This window comes from Bufo gargarizans, chromosome 4 (assembly GCF_014858855.1).
Source record: "Bufo gargarizans isolate SCDJY-AF-19 chromosome 4, ASM1485885v1, whole genome shotgun sequence".
Taxonomy (NCBI): Eukaryota; Metazoa; Chordata; class Amphibia; order Anura; family Bufonidae; genus Bufo; species Bufo gargarizans.
The window spans coordinates 141947366-141970282 of record NC_058083.1 but is presented as its reverse complement, the minus strand read 5'-3'; the positions used below and the strand labels follow the sequence as shown (position 1 = coordinate 141970282).

Genomic DNA, 22917 nt, shown 5'->3' with positions numbered 1-22917 from the left:
ATTATATATGGGAAACCATAGCCTCCATAAAATGAAATGAACCCATGTATGAGCCCATGTTCGGCTCATCTTGCCATCTAATACTGTACGTTGGAATGAAGCCTGTGCAAGTCAACAGGTCAGATTTGCCGGGTGGTTGTGCTTGTCTGTTCTTGCTACACGTGTGCCAGGCTTCACTGGTTTTATAAGCGCTTCCCTATGCTGACAGCCAGCTGCAGATTTGCATCCCACCTGCAGTTACCTAATTAGCGCAATGCCGGAGAAAATCCCTCATTGCTACAAAGGGTTCGTCAGGAAGACAGCAGCAGAACCTACTGCCTCAGATATGAAAAGATTTAATCTTTTAATAATTAATCTGTAGGGAGGATCACTTAAGGTCTGTTCTTGGAGTCTGCAACCGTGCACCTTCAGACGGAACATCCTCTACGAATTGTTCCCTCTCAGGAAAAGCAAATTAAGGAAAGGAGCTCTGAGCTAGAGCAACCGAGATCATCCTCTTCTGAAAGTTCTCATGATCTCCCTAGAGGCATCTAATGTATATTGGGATGTCTTGATTGCAGACATCTGAACGATGTCAGGAGAAGGATTGGACATGTTGGATTCAACATTTCTGATCCTTTGTACTTGACGGAGATATGCACACTGCTACTCATGTCAGGCTGCGGCCTTTCTCCGCACCCTATGGCGGAGCGTGCATGTGTATTTTGGGGGTCTGGAGGGAACAGCAGTTTGGGCAAGAATGGCAAAATAATGAATAAACGTTGTGGAGTGTCCTGCGGTTCAAGAAGCCATGGTTCCAGCTCTTCCGCTAAGGCAATATGGCAGCGCCAAAGTCACCTATGACTGGTCTTGTGATCTAATATCACTTCATAATCTTAATCCCCAATACACAAAATGTATATACTGCACCTGTTCCTAATATTTTATATAGTACAGAAAAGAAGCTGGTTGACATGCTCCCCCCCCCCCCCTTTATTCAAAATACAAAATTATTTGGGGATTACATGTATACCTCCACATTTTGTAGCTAAAAGTTCCACCACACAATGTGGCATTTTGTCTGTCATAACATCTCTCCACCCATTGTTGGTGGAGAATGACCTCAGCCCATGTTGTGTGCGATCTTCAGACTCGTTAGCTGGATCTCTGCAGTCAGCATTGCTTGTACTACTACCACGTGGCCCCCAGTGCTGTCACTGTAGGGGAGATCATCGTGGTCAAGCGAAATATATGTCTTGTGATCACAAGACGACTGCAGCTGACTTTGCAGTGATGTCATGGGCAGAAAATGTTCCATGGTTTGCCGTTTTGGCCTATAAATACCAAGTCCCTTTCTGGAATGTGCGTAAAATGTGATTGTGGCTATAAATGTTCATTAGTTGTTACGCTCTGTAGTTTTGGAGTAGTAGTAGGCTAAGGCTCAGTTTCTGATATTTAGTAGGTTAGAGGGATATGGTGCGGTCTTGAAAAGGTTAATCTTCCGGCAGAAAGGTGCAGCTCTGGCATGCTATCTTGCAGGCCTTTGAATCTCTGGTTTAGGAATGTGCTTCAATACGGAAGAGCGAGTGGCTGTTTTTGGCGCTGCTGAGCCCGTGGGGCTTGAAGCTCAGCAGAGGAATGTTATTGTGTCTTCAAAGCTTGTTTCACACAGGCCTTTGTTGGGCCGGATCTCTGGGGCAGAAGCTTGCTATTATCAGGCGCACACAAAGCCCCTCCAGCCTTCCCATTCTGATCTAATTGGGTGGCAATGTCTATTCATCCTCTGGGCTTCAGGGTTTTATTCAGTAGGACATTGCATTGGAATCTGGTTTTAGTGAATCCTCTCTGAATAGCGCTGGACTTTTGGGAATTTGCTCTTTACATGTATTATGCAATGTATTATTAATATTATTATTATTTTTTTTTTACATGTCATTGGGTAAAACCTGTAAATGAAGTGTGATCTCCTCTCCTACCTGCAAAGATAGTTGGTTTCCCACAAAAGCTTCCAGGCCTAGCCAACGTACTTTTTTTTATCTGAGCCTGTGGTAACGGAGATCTGGTGCTCGGATAATTACAAGGGAAATATAACTTTAGTCTCAGCCCGTAAAGGTAACGTGTAGGCTTTCTTGTAAGTTTTAGTTGGACATTGCTAAAGACGGGAGTATAAGTCTATAACGGCAGTAGTGAGTGACTGCAGAAATGGCGTCCAGCCAGCTCGCCATAGATGTGTTCCAGCATCTATTGTCCTGCTGTTCTAGTATTCAGAATATGTAGTAACTGCACAGGGCCTCTGCCTCCTAGCAATGCGAGTACATACACAGCTTGTCTTCTCAGAATTCTGCTAAAGACATCTTGGGGAATTAGTACTAGACTCCAAAAGTATATATTTTTTTTGGACAGTTGTGTAAAGCCGTTGTCTCACTTCAGCAAATGGCATTTATTATGTAGAGAAAGTTAAAACAAGGCACTTACTAATGTATTGTGATTGTCCATATTGCTTCCTTTGCTGGCTTGATTCATTCTTCCATCACATTATACACTGCTCGTATCCAGGGGTTACGACCACCCTGCAATCCAGAAGCGGTGGCCGTGCTTGCACACTATAGTAGAAGGCCTCCCTGGTGGTCGGGACCACGGACTTGCACATAAGCCGGCGCTTTGTCCTATAGTTTGCAAGCACAGCCACTGGTGCTGCATTGCAGGGTGGTCGTAAACCCTGGCTATGGCACCTGGCTTTCTGGTAACTGCACCTAGGCCAACATATAGTGTGCAAGCACGTCCACTGCTGCTGGATTGTAAGGTGGTCGTAACCCTTGGATACGAGCAGTGCATAATGTGATGAAAAAAATGAATCAAGACAGCAAAGGAGGCAATATGAAAAATCACAGTACATTAGTAAGGTCTGGTAATAAATTTGTCTACATAATAAATGCCATTTGCTTGAGTGAGACAACCCCTTTTAGGAAATTGTGAGACTAGTAAGGTTTATTAACATGCTTTGTGGTCTAACTGTCATGCGTGCCTCAGGGATTATTCACACAGAGGATTTTGATGCGTTTTTCTAGCCATTCATGTCACTTTACGGAAAAAAAAGGTGACATGAAATGCCAGGAAGCTGCACACTGAAATGGGCCTATATCCACATGCAGACAGGCATTGTGATGAACTGCAGAAACCTGGGGGTCAGACATGGGTTCAACCACGTGAAATACTGCCCCATGACCATGCCCTTATCTAAATCTTGTTCCTCTGTGTAGACGCTATGTCCATTCTATGCCTCTCCCTTAGCCCCATCGTCCTACACTATGTACTTGTCATTTGAGGGATAGTATCTTTGTGAAAACCCTTCTGTCCATGACCGTTTCCTTTTAAAGCACTGGTGTTTGTGTGGTCTTGTTACAGATTTCTGATGGGGTTAAACTTAGAAGTTTTAGGATTCCTAAGCTGCTGGCGTGACTCATGTATTTTGTTTAAACAGCCTCACTTTTTTTTTTTTTCTTCTTAAATTCTCATTTTGTATGAAAACACGAAGTATTTTACTACCCTCCACCCTTTCTAAACAGTCTGACCTTGAATTCCTAGACGGTATTCCACATTTTCTGTGATTCGTGTCCTCAATTCATCTCGACCCTAAACCTTGGCAGAAAGCATACTGTTTGCCGGCCAACTTAGACACACAAGGCCGAGATTAAGTTAGGGATATTGTGATGAAATTAATGGTGTATCTACCTGACTCGTTGACTTTGCAGACCCTAGAAACTGATCTTAAATTTACTGCTATCTTATCCTTCCCTGCTAAATAAAAAAAATTCATCCAGGTGTGTTGGCGGTTTGAATACTACCATCTTTATGTATCTTAAAGCGCCACAAAATGGCACACTTAAAATCTATATTTATGCATCTAAAGTTAGAATTTTTTCCTCAACTTGTATAGGCTGGAGGGGAGAGTTCTGTGGGCACTGTAGTCACTCTGAGACTGGATGAATCTGTGGTTAGGAGACCTCTCACCTGGTAGGACTGCCACCCATTACACACTTGTGACATAATCTGTGGAAGTACACATTAAATTCTTGATAAGTGATTAGTTTAAGGGGACGATGATCGGAAATATCACTTGTTGGCGATCATTGCCCATGTGAACATGCCGCAATACCTGACCAGTGAGGAAGTGGTCATTTATCTGGTGGTCGAATCTTCTATGTGGTACCAAAAAACTATTGTTTGTCCACAGCTCATCATCTCATGTAATCTGGGATCTTCTGCCAATAAATGAAAACTGCATGGGGATGAACAATCGTATTTCCATGGTTCCTCCCGATATTAGAGAGAATTTGTGCATGTAAATACCGGCAGCGAGCGATGTGCTGTTATCAATAACCTGGCAGATTACAAGGACTGGAATCTGCTAACATTCAGCCTTCAATGCACGTGATTAGGGGTTTGGTTTCTGTATTCGTTGCTTCAGAAAAAGAAGTCCTCGGCAGTGAGATCGAGCATGTCTAAAAAATATAATTGTGGAAAAGCTGCAAATTAGCTCAGTTGAATGAGGTTAAACCTGCGGCCCATCCTCTGCACATTTGCAGTAAAACTGAGTGTCAGCCTTGGACTTCTGACTCTGGTCTTCTTTTAAGTCAGGTTAGCCACTGGCAAATCCGTGACGCGTGAAGATCCCCTTAGAAGGTAACAATTGCAAGGATCACAGTGACGGATAATAATGGTGGCATGTCCTCTACTATGCTCTGCTGTAGCTCTTTTTATTTTACTTTATACTTTTTTATTATATATTTCTTGGACTACATGAGATGTGTATTGCAGCTGCTTAACAGATTGATGTAATATCCATTTATGCAATTCAGTTACCAATATAGCAGCTCCAAGGGTCCAGATTATGTGATGAATGTGGATCGTGCGCTATTCTGAGCAGGTTATGCCAAATTCTTCTTGTATAAATAAGTGGCTGTAGCCGCCCCGTTACAGTGTTTTCGGCTGTTTAGGAGCGCCTGCAACGCCTGCCATATTCTCACCTACAAAGTAGTTAAAGGGGGCAATACCTTTTTTTTTTTTTTTGTCACAACTGTTTTTATATGTCATAGAGACATACCAAATTTTAGATCTGTGTGGCTCTGAGTACTGAGATCCCTAGAGGGGAGAGAAGCTCGCCAATATCGCGCTCTCTCTTCTCACTGTCGAGGACGGAATTGAGATGAGCCCATAGACTTCTTTTGAGCCGCCAGAAGGGAGATCCCTCATTCTAGGGATCGATGAGGGTCTCCGCACCCAGCGATCATGACTTTTTATATGCGTCTATGACCTCCACAGTTTTCTGAAACCATAGTGACCCTTTAAACAGCTTTAAATAGCTGAGGATTGTTCACCCCGATACAAGACATAATGACCGCATGGTGCCGGCTACTAGCGTTGCACCGGTGCCAGCATTTCTGCTCACTTTTTACAAGTATTATTTCGACTTAATGAGGATTATAATGATCACTTTTTTGTCCTAGGCCATGGTTTTAGTAATGAGCCCCCAATCCGTGTGTGAGACCATGGACAGAGGTAGACAGCCTGTGTCTGGCCAGCAGTTGAAAACAACAAGCTCCAGGGAGTCACCATGTATGTGGGTAAAGTCAAAGGGCAATGCCGCATATGGCGGGGAGAAATCTGGAGCCTGTACAGTAGCAGCAATGGATGAGATTGTCAATTTATGTCATAGGTTTCACCCTTTGCACTGCAGAGGTTGAGATGCCCAACCAAATCCGCATTATAGAGAAACATAGAATGTGTCGGCAGATAAGAACCATTTGGCCCATCTACTCTGCCCAAATAGATCCTCATACAGATTTTGGCGCAGGTTGTGGGTTTTCCGCACCCTAATAAGTCTAATGTGAATGTACTTTTACGGTATCCTGACAGTTCTTTCGACGCGGATTCTGTGCCCAAAGACTGTCCTGAAGGCGCTTGTATTTCATCTCTATTGAATCAAATGGGAAAACAGCTTGTTAATAGATATGACACCTTTTTTTTTTTTTCCCCCTGCTTGTGGTTTTAAAAACCATGCCACAAAAAAAGTGACGTCCATTCTTGAATTCGTGCCCAGAGTTCCCATTAAAATGGGCAGTATGAAAAAACATTTTAAAACCGTATTTAAAAAAACCATGAAATTACATGTCAGTATGTTTTTCTTTTTAAATTTACCGTATTTAATGCACTTATATAGCGCTACTAGGTCTATTCAGCAGCACTTTACAACCATTAGCATCACTCTGTCCTCACAATCTAAGTTCCCTATCAGCATGTCTTTGGAGTGTGGGAGGAAACCCAAGCAAACCCCGCGTTGTCTTTGATTCAAACCTAGGACCCTAGTGCTGCGAGGCACCAGTGCAAACCACAGAGCCACCGTGCTGCCCATAAAAATCCTAGTTTTTTTCCTGTATACAGAAAACACATGTGAATGGTAAGGAGGAGTCATTTTGTTTTCTAACATAGATGAGTGGAGGTGGAGCGTCTCCGGGGAGGGAGGTAAGTCTAGCAGGATGTATTAATGGGGACACTCTTCAGACTGGGGGCTGTTTTTTCCCTTCTTGCCTAGTAACTTGTGATCAGAATTGAGCATAATGTAATACAGTTGAACTGTACTGGAATTTAGACTGTAAACATCTTTCTGGAGCGCACATGTTTGGCTCACTTTGTAGCCACGATGGCTGTGAGCTGGAAACCCCAAGAGGGCTTTACTTTCAAAATGTGTCCTCAAACGTGAGGTCACGCAGCTGATGGAAGCTCTGTGCGATCGGAAAACGATACGCAGGCAAAGCAGGGAGCAGCAAAGAATTTAATGGCTTTGGGCCACGGCTCACAGCTATCCGATAGCTCGCTCTCCGCCCCCACAAAGCTGGAGGTTTTAACCTAAACTGGATCTTCTGGAGAAAGAGAGCTTTGTCAGTAGGGGTTCCCATCTCCCTCATAGCCAATCGCTCTTTACGGCTATACTTATCGCATCTTTAACCCTTTTAAGGAAAACAAGGCTTTTCAAAGCTGTCCTTGTAGCTGACCAGTTGGGTATTGCCATCCACTTGTCTTTACCATTTGCTAAGCTGGAAATACCCGTTTACGCATTGTAAATATGCTACCTATTAGCCTGGAGAGCTTTAAGTCTTCAGGCAGCTGATCCTTGATGTTTGCAGGAGTATTTTGGGAGCTCTACTTTGCTACACTATTGCCTCATTCACTTTTATAGCCTGTGTGTTCATTTTAATCACTATTTATGTTGCATACTTTATACAGTCATGCATTTCGATGTTGGAGTGAATCTGTCAGCAGTTTTGATTGTGCTAAACTGCCAACAGCCCTAGGTAAGAGCTGAGGATAAAAGAGCAAACATACCTTTTGTGGAGTTTTTATTAGGAGTAGTGAGAACGCATGGCTTTTCCACACAGGTTCCCATGGGGGGGAAATGCAACACAATACAGTACCAGCAAAGTCTGAGATTAAGCAAATCTCATGTAGACTTTGCTGATATCTTCCACGTGGTAATTGCTCTGCCGTATGGATTTTGAAATCCACAGCATGTCAGTTGTTCGGTTCTTTTGTGCAGAATTTCCAAATCCACACGGCGATTTCATGATTATTTTTTTTTTGCTTGTGTACCTGCAGTACGCCAGACCTTCGGGGGGGGGGGGGGGGGGGAGCGAATATGAGGTCACAGAAGTCAGTTAACAGACCAAGGGTTGCTTTTGGTACTCAAAATTTGTAGGATACCCTGGGCAGGCGTACAGCAGTGATAGAGAGGCTGGCACATGGATCCTCTGGGGCACTCTCTGTATATAGGGACCAGGCCGGGTGGTAGGTGAGGTGCCCTGGGTGTTGCAGGTTTAGTGTGCCTGTCGCAAGATCCCTTATAGTTCGTGACGCCAGTGCCGGTAACGGTGGCACACCGACTTATTGTAGGAATAATTGAGGTACACACAGTTGTAGTGAACCAGAACACCTTTTTACTGAACAGTTCAACTATATACAGGCTTCAGTTAGTTCCATATGAAAGATTCTGGTAACAGGCAGGCTTCACATAAATGGCAGGCAAAATTCTTGCAAGATACTCAGAGGGAATAACACTCACAGATCAGGCTGTACTTTCTTAAAATCCTGTCTGGCTCTCTCCAAGGCCAGTATGCCCTATAACTGGCTTTATCCTTGGGTAGGGAAAACCTTCCTCTGGTATAAATCCTCTTGCTGTAAATATCCTTCTGCCTTTCAGTTTTCTACTTGGCTGGATAAAATTGGCTCTGCTCTGTACTTTACAAGGTGCTAGATATCTTCAGGAGGCAACTTCTTCTCCTAGATGCAACTTCTGAGCTTCACTTGCTCAGCACTTCAGGCAGGCTAGACTGGACTGCCCCTTTCCTGTCTGGGCCTAACTATATATACTAGGGGGTTCCCTAGCTCCCTCTACAGCTTGGAGGAGGAAACTACACCCCTAACAGGCCTGGTACACAGGAGAGAACATGACAATATACATTATAATGCAATACAAAATACCAATCTCCCACAGGAGGTGGGGGCAACATGACCCTTAGTAGTGCCCACCTTTACGTAGTGGGACACTACATACCCTCAAGTAGCCTTATTCTGCTGGGGTGTGCTCCTGCAGGTGCCAAGGAGGCGAGGCTTCACAGTAAGATGCTCTGTGCATTGAGCCTCTTCACAGACCCTCCCCTCTGCTGAGTGACAGCTGTAGTGGTCTCCTGGTTGGATGCTGCAGCTGTCACTCAAAGCAGAGGGGGGGGGGGCTGTGAAAATGCTTAATGTAGAGGGCACTTCACTGTGAAGCTCCACCTCTAGTGCACTTAGAGCTTGTGGACAGGAACAACATTGTTTTTGAGAGAAAAGTAATATTTTTTTTTTCTAAGGGCTCATTCAGACAACCGTATGTTTGTGTCCGCATCCGTTCCACAATTGTGCAGAATGAATGCTGACCCATTCATTTCAGCGGGGCATTTGTCTGTTTTTGCAGACAAGAATAGGCATTTCTATCATAGGGCTGGCTGTTCCATTCCGCAAAATGCGGAAAGTACACGGCTGGTAACTGTGTTTTGCCGATACGCAATTTGCGTACGCAAAACGGATGTGGTTGTCTGAACGAGCCCTAATGCTGTACAACCCCTTTATTAAAAAGCTTGTAGAAGTGTTTAAAACTGATGCCACGCAATTGAGAAGTCCATGTGTAATGCCAGCCATGCCCACTAGTTTCCATTGGTTAGTTCTGGATTTGTTCGCACTGCACATTCAGCATATGCATCTGCTGTGCCAGTGCTGTTGTCTAGACCAGGGGTGCACAATCTTTTCTGATCCGAAGGTCACATTATCAGATTGAACCAATCCCAAGGGATATTATGATATGAGACATGTATGACATCAAAAATCTGTAATGTCTCATATGTGGCAGTTGCATTTCTAGGACTCCCACCTTTCTTGAGAGTTTCCTTCTTTCCTGCTCCCTCTGCAGAAAGGGAGAGAGCATGCATGAATTGATGCTCTCCTTTGTGTAATGTATGTGAGGTGCTAAAATCGGAAAGTGTTTCAGTGCCCCCTTAACTGCACACAAAGGGGCCAGGAGACACCTACTATGCAAATAAATGGGGGGCCCCAGAGATGGCAGTACAACTCGATGACTATAAAGTGGGTACAGTTCTCATTTACTCGTTCCCACTCTCAAAAGCTTCTGCAGGGTCCATGCCGGACGATATTTCCAGGTTCATGGTAGATTTGCACATATATTCTTTGGTTATTACATAGAACCCCACTATATTTAGCACTGATGAGTCTCATAGAGCGCCTGCTTTTTACTTCTGTCCTGAAGCTCTGTAACTTGACGCGTGGCACAAACGGTGCTTTTCTGCGGTTTTGCTTGTAATGTTTTTGGCACCGCTTTGTGCTCCATTCTTCCCAGGGAAAATAAAGTGCTCAGTGCTCTGCATACTTCTAAAGACTGGAAAACCACAAGATGATATAAAAGGAAGGCACTGAGAAAATGCAGCAATCTCAATAAAGAGACTAAAAATAGGCCAAAGAAGAGCAAAACAAGCAGCTTGAGAACGTTATTTGACCGGCCTTGTGTTTTAGAGGAAACTTATCACGTTCATATATTGCAGTTGCGCCTTCTTTCGGAGGGAATTTTTTCTTTTCCTTTTTAGTAGTTAAAATAAATTGACTCCACTTAGCGATGGTGCAGGGTAACGAATATTGACTTGTGTGCCATGTTGGGTCAATGGCTGGATTCTCTTTCCTTTTTACTATGAAGATGAAGTAATCCCATTCTGACAGGGATCAGCAACCTTCGGCACACCAGCTGTTGTGAAACTACTGCTCCCAACATGCACACTTGCTTAGCTGTTCACAGAACTCCCATAGAAGTGAATGGAGCATGCTGGGAGTTTCACCATCACTTGAGTGCCAGAGGTTACCGATCCCCAGTTTAGACAAATACCTGAAGAAAAACCAGCGGATCGGCTCCACTGTTCCCATATCACTTTTATAGCCCATGTCCAGGATCTCAATGACATTGGTCCTGGTACATTTTTACACCGTAAGGTTTACTGTATTATTTGTGGAGACTTCGGGAACATGGAATGACCAGAGGCCTGCATACCAACATGTACATAGCAAAAATTTGAACATTTATGTCAATCCCCCAGGACTGCTCAGGAACATACCAGAAACGCCTCCAAAACTTTCAGTTCCTGGGATCGCTCCTATAGGAGCATTCAATGATGCCCCAGTGTCCATACCTCCTTCCCATTGCTTCAATGGGTTCAGCTAGGGATTTGTGTGTCGATGTACAACACAGATTCCGATTTTACTGCTAGGCCATTAGCAGCTTGACCTCCCCCATGTTGATGGCCGGATATCCACTCCATCCAACCAGTGTGTCACATTTTTCGAAATGACAAAGACTCCTAAGCATTGCTGAACAGGCCGTAGAGCTTCTCAGGTAGGTCTGTGGTGAGAAAGCACTTGTGCTAATATCATCCACGATCTGCACATATTTACCAGAATACGTAATGCAAGTTCTGCTATTAATGTGCCTCAGAGGACTCTGCCTAGAAGTTTCCCACGAAGCAAACGCTAAACTCTTTATTCCTTCTTATGTAAGGACGCGCTTGGATGTATTTGATGAATTGAAGACTTTGTACCTAATGCAGCTGCAACAATATCCCATGCAGCGTGTAATGTGCCTTCGTTGGCTGGACGGGCTGCCTTTTTTCCACGTTACTCCTGTTTCCAGCTTCATGCCTCTCTTCAGAACATATCTATATCATATCTGTGCGCAATTTTGATTTATTTGCCACGGTGCCTGTTTCAGCTACTAACTTTAGCTTGACATAAACAACACACATTGCAGGGCGGAGGTATTGGTTTTCATGGAGGCAGCAAGCGCAGGCAGCCCTGACTGTCCTATTCTATTAGCCGGTGGCAGCAAAGCTGCCTGGATCCCTCTTTACAGTTGCTGTGTGGCATTGTGAGATGGCAACTTTTCTGGGTTGGTGCTAATGAAGCATGGCATCCATCAGAAACTCTCTAAGGCTATGTTAACATGTGTCAGATTCATCAGATTAGAAATCTGAGAGATTACAGTCTGATGGATTATAGATCTGGTTATATTACACTAGCACAGGGATCAGCAACCTTCGGCACACCAGCTGTGGTGAAACTACAACTCCCAGCATGCACACTTGCTAAGCTGTTTTTCAAGCTCCCTTAGAAATTATTGGAACAAGTTGGGAGTCGTAGTTTCACCACATCTGGGGTGCCAAAGGTTGCTGACCCCTGCGCTAGCAGATAATCATGGAGATCATTGCTAGCAAGCATTCACAGGCACGCCCGTTAGTGATGATCTGCCTGTGTAATACCGTCTAAAACGCCGATCTTAATAAATGACCCCCATTGTTTGCCGCCAGCAGATCGTGCCATCTAACGACTAGTCAGTAGGAGGATGAGCGATGTCATTAGTGATCGCTCCTCTCCATACTGAGGAGGAGATCGCTGCATGTAATAGCAGTTTCTTCTGCACTATTGAGCAGGCGATTTTCGGAAAGGAACGCCTCCCGCCTGCCTGATTGTTTAATGTAATATAAGCCTACGAGACTGATGGATATCTCCGACATATTAGCTTTATTAATATGGCTAATCCTTTCCAGAACAGCACTTCACTACTTGTGTGAACATAGCCTTAGGCTACATGCACACGATGTCTGTTAAAACGGACATTTTTTAACTGGCAATTTTTCACTGATTCTTTTCTGAGAAACAGACGTTAAAAATGGACCCATTCAATTGTATGGGGGCAGTCAGTCTGAAAAACGGACAAGATAGAGCATGTTTTTTTGCGTCCGTTTTTCACTGACAGTCAAAAAAAACTGCTGTGTGAACAACCCCATAGACTACCATTGGTCTTAAAACGGACATGTGATGGCCTTTAAAAAGAATTTACAACACACGTCCGTTTTTCACTGTTGTGTGCATATGTAGCCTTAGGGTACTTCTGGTGAGCATCATGACCTCCTCGCAGCTCATCATTGGATGGCAACTCAGCGATGGCGCTGTGCCAAGGCCATATGACAGGCGAACATGTCACTGGCCTAGGAAGAGACCACCGCTGATTGGCGGCGGTGCTGGGAGTCGGACACTCACCGATCAGACAATGATGACCTATTCTGAGGATAGGTTGTCAGTATTAAACACCCGACACCCCCTTTAAACCTTTAACATATTCTTACATATGGCAATGTTCACATTAGCGTCATGGCTTCCATATACTGCAAACTACACTATTCCTCCAGTCCTGTGCAATCGTTGCTCTGCATGTGTCCGGCAGTGTGGTTACCTGTGTGTTAATAAATTCACAGCCTGATGAATGTTTAAAAATAAAAAACAAAACCTTTATTTCAAGTTCGTTTAAAAAGGGGCAAAAAGCCTATATGTGGTGGGTAGTAGACTTGGCAGATGTCCACATCCCTCCCTGTGTGGTGGCAGCTCTGAAGTGACGGCTCCTTTTGAAGCATGCAGCACCTCTCGGCAGAGACTTCTGGGCACGTGCCTGCCTGTTCTTGTGATCTCCCATTCATGATGGCTTTAGCTATAAAACGATCACATGCCACAACTGTGTAGACCTGGGACGGTGCTGGCCGTGTTCTTGGCACAATAGGAGACGTCTGTTAATTAGTGTTTAATGTCTCAGAACATGGAGCGGCTGCTGTGATGAGGGGCTGCATGCATGTTCCTCATTACAGGGCTTGCCATCCTACGTGGAGGAGTCTCCTTCTAGATCATGCTTGTCACATTACATGATCTTCATGCGCCAATTGTTCCGAATGTTAAGAGCCTTTCTGACTACATAAGTGAAGGTTTCATCGTCTTCGTCCTTTCACTGCTTCACGGATTACGTGTAAAGCAGTTCCCTATGGAAAAAGGCATTGCCAGTGTATTAAACGGTCGTCTGTTTGCTCTTCGGTAAAAGTTCTCCTCTTGCATGAAGTCCGATTATCTTCTATGTGGTCTTTTCAACATTAGTTTGGATTAACTAGATTTGAAGAGTGACAATGTAGGATGTTTCCTGGATGCCCTAGAAATTGGCGTTGTAGTGTACATTCCCTTCCTGCCCAACAATGCTACCTGCAAGTGTCAGTTTTTACCGCAGTTCTGGAATTCTATTCGTAGACAAGGACTCTGACAGCAGAGGGTACATCCAAGTGAGAATGACCCAGACTTTTTTTTTTTTTTTTTTTTCCATTGATATCCTTAGGATGTCTGTAGGAAATGTTCCCTTGCCTGTCAGCTGAGGTTCAGTGGATTCGGTAATGTCACTATGAAGTAGGCCTATCCCCTGCATGTTACATAATAGGTAACTGGGTCGCACCACTGCTGCTCCTTATATGTTCCACACTGCTTCTTTTTTGTTCCTGAACATAATTAATGGATGTTTTTTTAGGATATTCCCCCCTTCCTCCCCCCACTATGCTTATGGGAAGGTTAAAAATAATGCACCTGTCATCCTTGCGAGGCCACATACGTTCTGGTGCTCGGGAGTGCGTCATGGTCCTCCAGCTGGCAGCATTCCAGGAGTAGAGCTCTTTGAAAGAGAGCGGTCACAATCCCGGGAAGCGTCGGCTGGTGCATTCCCACTCTGCCCCTGCCTGCCTTTGTGCGTAAACTAATCCTAAGAGCACTTCAGCACCATTCATAGTAAGACGTAGGAAGACACACTCTTGTGATGCCCAAGTGCTATACAACTTTCTAAGTATTCAGCACTAATGGCCTCCTTAGTGATTATATACTGATATAACACCGAGACTGTCAGCACGGATTGGACAGGCAGTCAGTGTATGGGGACACACCCTCAAAGTCAACCATTTATTCATTTCTTTCTAGGAGGGATTGCAGTGGGACAGCACAATGTGGAGATCAACGAAAAGATGCTCCAGAATAGTTTTTTCCTTAAGAATACAAGCAATACACCCTTCCTTCTCCTACTTTCTCTGCCATCCCCTCACTCTCCTTGAGGGACATGTCCAGGTTACTGCATAGTCATGTCTCCAATAAATAAGGAGAGGGAAGGAGGAGCAAGGGTGCAATCATACAAACATGGTGCAACATTTTTGGATAAAGTAAGTTTTGAGTCAGCAGCTGGTCATATATATAAAGTAAGTTATGTTATGTCCCAAAAGCTGTGATCTCCTGTACAGAGAATGGGCACTGTCTGAAGAATACTCCAGCATGCTGATCCCGAGTGCCACAGTTCTACTGGAAGATCAGAGGGCATGTAAACGTGTACTACATTTAAACGTAGTAACCGTCATAAAGTGAGGGAACAAACAATCATTAGTGTGATCATTCGACCACATGCCCTTTGTACATATTGTTTACTCAGGGCAATGTGCTGCTGACAGTTGTGATTTTTTTTTTTTTTTTGAGGCCAGGAAATGAGATGAGATCAGCATTTGTCAGCTGATCACTGGACATATTTATACAGGGGAGTAATTGGGTACGAATATCCATGCGAACGTTTGCCTGACCAATCATCAACCCTGAATACAAGGGGCTTAGAGTACGGCTTCGCTGTCAGGTTTCCTGATGTAGTTTTGAAAGCCAAAACCAGGAGTGAATATGTCTGTGTATACTTTCTCTCCTTTTATGATCCGCTTCTGATTTTGTCCTCCAAAACTGCATCAGTAAACCTGACCGTGTGGCCGTACCCTTAAAGGTTAGGGCTTGGTACTACGTTCCACTTTATATAATGACAAAATGAGTGAACCTAGAATCCTATTTTACAAGGCTTTTAGCCATAAAATGCGAACAAAAACCTACCCTAAAGTCGTGATCGGTCTGCTTTTAGTTGCTTTTCTGGTGTTTAGCAGCTTCTTCTCCAGTAATGGGCATGGGTGGGCCACCACCTCCAACCAGTTCTTCCCCGGTTGGAAGCAGTCACATGCCTTCTTCAGTACATCGGTGTATACACCTGCCCCGAGGACAGTTGTTTCCCATTGATTTGTGGCTAAACAGAGCTGCTCTTGAATACAGAGTACAGTCTTGGCACATTAACTTTTATTAGTAAGGTGCTTTCTCCATCACGAGGCCCCGTAAGTGGCTGCTTAGCCTTTCTCGCTTCCTTGTGTATGGAAACTTTATATATTTGGGCCATGAGAACATTTTGCTGTTGATGATAAATGCAGTGTTTTGCTGCAGTTGTTTCAGACCTCGGAGTAATCTGAGTCTCTCATGATGTACTTTTCCTTCGCATATTTTGGTCTCGGTACAAATACTTTTCAGATGTGAGTTACGACGCCAGATGGCATTCAGGGACGCTTAACGCAGGTCACTTTTGAGATTGTTCTGTATAAAGGGACACATTACTGTACACTTGAGGAGCCGATTAGATTATTTCAGGAACCAGAGAGTTGAAAAACATGGCTCCCTTCTTTCAGAAACGGCACCACACCTGGTTGTGTGTGGTATTGCAGCTCAGTCTCATTCACGTTAGTAGCAAACGCAACCCATGAACAGGTGTGGTGCGGTTTCTGGAAGAAAGCGGCCACGTTCTTCTGATCCATGGCCATTTCCGTAAAAAATAAAATAAAAATTTGAATGCATTTTTCTACTTGGTATTGGGATTTGTCCAGCTAGTTTTTCTCTATATGTGGTAGGATAGCTACATTTAGCTCTATAGACATGCTTTCCTCCCTCCGCCAGGATCCCAGGGGTCAGCATCCTTGTTAGCTAGACCTTTCACCTAGTCCCGGGAATCCTATTATACCGTTCACCTGTAGATGTCATATTCAGGATTACACTGACCTATTCTCGCTGCCCCTGGACAGGCATGCTGTATGGGAAGCACAGTCATCTTGTTAGGTGCAGAGATCTGACGCCTCTGATTTTACTTCTTAGCACCAAAGGGGGAGAAATTATTAATCCTTCAGGGTGATTAGTGGGAACGCCCGGTGCTGTAGATAATGAACTGGAGCGACATTGAATTTGGATGCTTTACCCTTCTTGTTTAGTGTTGTTTACCCTGCATCGCTCGGCCAGATATTCCTCTGGGGGTTTATCCTGGCATTTGCTGGCACTGACGATGAAGCATGTTACAAAGCTTTGGTGCTGAGGCATCACTTCTATATATAGAGAGCTTCAGCTTCTAGTATAAACTGGCAGGACGGCTTTCATCGGAGGAGCGTGTGATTGCTCTTCGCTTTGTAGAAACAGCACACTGACCCCTTTCCTAATGTAGATCACCATCCACGTACCGCCAACACTCGTGAATAGGAAAATTAGCTTATGTCAGTTGAGCAAAAATGAAGGACTCCTCTGTAGACATCATGAAAAATTCCCTGTAAGCTCCTACCTGCCCAGACCATTGGACAATCACCAATGCAGTACAGCCTTTTGGGGTGGCATGGTTGCATGCACTTTGATGGGCACTAACTGGTTTAACCCCCTTAAGGGTGTGTCCACACATGACTGAAATCCGCAGCTGGAACACCACACCAAACCATTTACGTAAAATCTGCACAGCAGGTCAATTTCTGCTGCAAAAAAGAATCAAAATTGTTTAAAACTCATTCACTTTGCTGGTGCTGTGCAATTCTACGGATTTGCTGCAGGCAAATCCACGGTGGCAAATCTGTAGCTCTTCAGACTTGCGCAGGCGTTCCTTAAGGCTAACAGCACGTGATATAGATTACATGTGATTGTTCCATTTAAAAAAACGCAGCGTAATACAGTATGTGGTTTTACAGGGCGGCCTTTAAACGGATTGTCTGAGAATTCAAATGCCCCTGAACGTTGTAAAAAAAATAAGAATTACATCTTCCTCTGGCAGCGTTTGCTGCGCCAACTGTTCAGTCCCTGTAGCAGTAATGTGCCGGTAACTGGCACGTGGCTTCTATAGCCAGTCGCTGTCCTCGCCAGTATAACGTGATTGGCTCGTCACCGCCGAGGGAGAGAGACTGAACTGGCAGTGACGAGAATGGCGCCAGAAAAAGAGGGGAGTATGTATTTTTCTAGACAATCCCTTTAAGATAAATGGCCGCCCATGTTATACAAGGATGGTTAAAGTCAGCCATCAAGGGGGTCTCTGCTCTGGCTCATGGAGGGGGTTGTGAGTGTGGAACTGCCCCTATATGACCTGATAGGACATATGGACAAGGGTTGTCATCTTCATGGGGCTCTAACCCCTTTAATTACAAAGAAGATGCAGTTTTCTATCGTGTAAACCCGAAATCATGTGAGAGGCATTGTCTGGCAGATTCATAACCAAGACCCTAATTGTACTCATTAGAAGTCAATGCTGTAATGCCCAGAACAAGGCTTCCCACATATGGAAAGGCAACTTTAATGATCACTTTTGCAAGACTTTTAAAGATGGCTAGATGAAACCAGACATGACGTCTTTTCTCGGTCTCATTAGTTGTTTCTCTGAATTGTGGGACATAACCGGGATCTGGATTAAACGTGTGCGTCTGCCGAACGCATTCTTGCTAAAAAACGACGAGCTGCCAGCCTGAGCATTGACTTGTGCCCGAGACTCCATCAGACTCGCGGAGGTTAAGAACTGGAGTGAAGCAGAAAGAGTGTCGTCTGATGGGGTGCAGCCACACGGAGTCATTTTCAGGTGGATTTTGATGTGTGTTCAGTGGTGTATACCATGATTGTGCACAAGGCATGTGGTGATGTGACAGACCTTTCATTTTTGAAAAGTGGCAGCATAGACATATTAGTGAGGTTGTGCTGAGATTTTGCAGCAGTTTTGTGAAACTGCAATAACCTCACAGCATTTTTTGGAATTTCTGGAAAACTACATCAAACGCATTGTGTCGTAACGTGTAAACACAGCCTAAGGGTGCCCGAGTGCATTGCTGATCAAGTGTGTGTCCCCCCCCCCCCCCCTTTATGCAGGAAAACCACAGCGTAAGGATACATTCACAAAACCGTAGTGTTTTGCAGATCCTCAAAACTGGATAGTGTGCACTGGATACTGGACCGTGTGCGTTCTGCAAATTGCGTTCCGCACATGGCTGCCGCTCCATAGAAAATGCCTATTCTTGACCGCAATTGAGGACAGGAATAGGACATGCTTTATCTTTTTTTGCGAGGCTGCGGAATGGAACTACAGATGCGGACAGCACATAAACGCATAAAAAAAAGTTGCAAAAAATGCACCAAAACTGTAATAAACAGCACAGACTTTTTTTTGTTTCTTTTCTTCATGCGGATTTCTGCATACAAATCTGCACCTTGTGCAGGTGCCCTAAGAGCTCTCACATTGAGATTGTCCATTGCGAGCAGTGTTGAGCTATCGCCTGCGGTCTCGAGGAGCCTTGGCACCTTTGAGGAGGCGCCCGCTATTTTTGTGCAGCCGTGCTTTAAACGCTTTGTTTGCCTATACTATTTCAGACATTTCGGGATTGTTTTTATGTTTGCATGTCGTCACAGGATATGGTAAATCATTTGAGGGTCTGGCAAGCGTTCCTTGTGCTTTTTCCAGAAATGCATACCGAGAGCATTACATGGGAGTTTCAGCCCGTCTGGGATCCGGCGCTCCTAATGGAAAAAAAATGCATTGACATATTTCCTATATGGTGTGAATGAGCGCAGCCCAGACGACTTTTAGGGCTGCAGGCCAGCGCCTGTAGGATAAATGTTCTTCTCTCATACGGTCTTTGAGTGCGTTTGCTTATTAGATTTGCTTTAGCGTTTGAACTGCAAACCAAGCAGCAGAGACCTTGTTTAGCGTTTGAGAAGCTTAAAAGATTTAGTAGATTCCTCCTTTGATGCAGCAGGTTTGTCTGCGACCTTACACACGGACCACCTAGGGTGGTTAGGAGGTGCTGGAGCCATGTGAACTTAGCAGCGATGAATTAATCTGGTTCTGGATTGCAGCCTATCTCGCCTTGCCTGTTGTTTCCAGCTTGGCGATAACTTGTAGAATGCACAGAATTGTCAAATTTCTTATTCTGTAATGGCAATATTTTAACATTGAAGTGAAATACTCTTGGTCTTCGTAAAATGCACCTTGGAGCAGATGTGAAACCTCAGACGAATGCATAAAACGCTCCCCTTTTGTAACCTTCAGTCACGTCTTCCTCTTGCCAGGAAGGCTTGAGTAAGCCAGCCCAACCACAAAGCTGTATTATCGGGGACTCCAGCTATTGCTGGCGGTAAGTAGGAAATAGATTAAACACAGGTTTCCCCTGTTCCTAAGCTGCCAGCAGTGATGTCAGTGACATTAAATGATCCTACGCTGAGCTCACTGTAGCCCGAGATCCCCTGCACTAAGCCATTTGTGCCGAGCCTTGTTTCACAGGTTGTTAAGGAAACGCTGAAAAACAATGGCGAGTCCAGACGCAGAGAACGCCCCCCCGTCCCCAAAATGATCAGTGCAGACTGCATTGCATCTTGTGGAAATCTTGAGTTTACTTGTAACCCAGATATGGCATAGATGTTTTTGAAGGCGTGCATTAATCTATATATTATAGACATGTCGTAGCGCTGTGTGATGGATACCATGATGTAAAACTTCTTTATCAGTTTTAAACCACAAAGCATTGTCTTAAAGAGGACCAGCTGGCTGACTGGAGACGTCTGTCTTAGTAAGAACTGTATGTTCCCCACAAAATAATTGTGGAGCATTGTGCTGTTCCTCAGTTATTCCCGCTAGAAATGTCAGGTTAAGTTGACTACTGGGTGTCACCAGTTGTGGGGGTGGCTGACACTGTACAATCAATGCTGATACTGCCCGAATGTGTAGGGACACGCCCAATTGACAAAGGCAATGGTAACGCCCAGTTGGTAATTTTATTTATATATTTCTAGGAAGAATAACGGAGGTACAGCACAACTGAGTTATGAGAAAAGATGCTCTAGAATTGTTATTTCGCCGGGGGTGCAAACATTTACTAAAAGAGACATGTCAGGAGAGGCGAGAGAGCTTGATGGTCTTCAGTGTATGAGGTGTTGCCAAAATCTCTTCAGCATCCACTTACGGGGAAGCACTTGCTTGTTTTTGTATGCAATGTTTTTAGCCCCCGAAGAAACGGGTGCGAGAATTGTCAGACAGCTGCGCCCCTGCCGTGACCGTGGAAATTAAAGACGATTATGACCTATTGATAGGATAGGCCATAAATATCTGATAGGCGTGGGTCCTACTTCTGGGACCAGCACGTCTCAAAAATGAGACCCTGCTGTGAACATAGAGAACATGGCGCTTGTGCGGCTTTCTCCATTCACTTTACTGCTGTGGTGCTTCCGAAAATAGCTGAGCCAGCGCTTGCTGTGCCATAGCGGTGAAGGGCACTTATGTATGGTATATAGATACATGGCAACCCATCAGATTTCACCTTTCATTTTTCACAGCTTCTTTGGAAAATGAAAGGTGGAATCTGATTGGTTGCTATGGGCAACTAAGCTGGTTCTACTTTACACCTGTTTGATAAATCTCCCCCAGGGTGTCCAGATGGAACAACCCTTTAGTATCTCTGATTGTGTTAAACATGTTAAAGGGGTTCTCTAGTAGTTTTCTAGTCTGATGTGCGACAGTGAAGGTCAAATATATTAATGTTTGTTTTTTATTTTTTGCTCTCCAGAATAACAACCTCTACAACCTCAGCAAGATACCTGTTCAATCTCAAGGGATTATGGACTCTCAGTAACCTCCACACATCACAACCAGGACCTCACAATCCTCCTCTTCAATAGATGGTACGCTGCATCCACTTCACCTTGTTTACTTCACACGCAAACCTCAGGAGTCAGCTGACTAAACCGCACCTTGTCTGTTGTGCCAAGCAAAACGCACTGTGACGCCTGGACAGAAGCAATCTGCTCCTTCTTCATCTTTGGAGACAACCTCAGTGATCCCCCCAGCACCAGCTCGCGGTGCACATGGACTTTCTTCTTCGCACATTGTACTCAACTCATTCAATTTAAGTTGCTGCTGAAAATTTTCAAGAAAGAAAAAAAAAAAAACTGTATTACAAATCATTGGTGTAAATTATTATAAGTACAAAAGAACTGTTAATAATATTGATTGAGAATTAAATATTTAACATAGGTTTTTGATTTATACAATTTATTTTTTTTTCTCTTAGAGCCCATTTTTTATGTGGGAATTTGAGGTATACTGTTGTAAAAAGACTTTGGATAATTGCTAAAATATGGCTAATAAAAGACGTAGAGTACTATCCTCCTTTCTAAGAAACAAATCCGGTCCTAGATTGCTAGGACTCCTTATTTTGGGTCCTATTTAGTGAGACTTGTAATATAAGCGTATGTCAGAATACATCTGCACTCCCGGCAGTGATGTGCTTTAACTCCTTCGGTGCCAGATGGGGCTGCAGTTTATCAGAACCAATGACCATACCCACGCTAGTCACAGGTTTAAAAGATAAAAAAAAAAAACACTGACTTTTTTTTTTTTTTTTTTCATTGCACAGGTACAAGAAAATAAAAAATAATAAAGAGTCTTCCATTGTATATAGTTATAAAAGAAAGAAGTAAAAATAAAAAAATAATAATAATAATAAAATTTAAAAAAAAAATAAAAAAAGGGAAAAAAAGTGAAACTTGGCTGAATTCTTTAAATGAAACTCCCTGGAATGAGCAATGTGGTTGTTTGTAAATTCTGGAAAATCTTTCTATATGTAATAAACTAGATACTGTTTAATTTTTTTTCTGGTAAATGTGGTGTAATTTGTTGTCCTTTACTAACATATAAGTGATATATATATTCTAACGGTGGAAGGTTTCATGGCCACACAAAGACACAGGTCTATAGATGTCCGTCATACAGGTGTGTTAAAGGGAATCTGTCACCAGTTTTATGCTGCCATACAAGAGCAGCGGTGACTGGGGATGAGCGACCCGCTGCGCAGAATGCTGGGTCAACTTACTCCAAATGATCCAGTAAATTTGCTAAATGATCCAAGCAGTGGAGTCCACCCAATACAGTGCGCGCCAAGGAGTCCTGATATTCATCTTTCCATGACGTCCTGCTGCTGATAGGAAGAAAGATGTCAGTCATCAGCAGGGAGAGAGGAAGCTCATGAGTATGAGAACTCTCTAGCATGTGCTGTGTACTGAGTGGACCCCAATGGTCGGCACACACGAAAGCTAAGTGGGTTACTTCACATATCTGTCACTAGTTTATGCTGCCCTCAGAGAGGGAAGCGTAAAACTGGTGACATATTCCCTTTAAACATGCTATTTCCTTTGATGCATTTGTATAATTATCTACTTTATCTAGAATGATCTGGTAGCATACAAGCTAACAATGGCAAACAGTGATTCTGTATGGGGATGAGCTATGGCAGGCATCCTCAAACTGTGGCCCTCCAGCTGTTGCAAAACTATAACTCCCAGCATGCCTGAACAGTCTACAGCATGGATGTCAAA

The 22917-nt window shown here is 43.9% G+C and overlaps 1 protein-coding gene across 1 annotated transcript in view; it reads left to right on the top strand.

Moving 5' to 3' along the window:
• IRS1 (insulin receptor substrate 1) overlaps nucleotides 1-22193 on the top strand; it is a 36384-nt gene extending 14191 nt beyond the window's left edge. Inside the window, exon 2 of the mRNA XM_044289787.1 lies at nucleotides 21111-22193. Within this exon, the coding sequence (XP_044145722.1) occupies nucleotides 21111-21115 (5 nt within the window). The 3' untranslated portion in view covers nucleotides 21116-22193. The remainder of the gene's footprint in view (nucleotides 1-21110) is intronic.
• The last annotated feature ends 724 nt before the right edge of the window (nucleotides 22194-22917 follow it).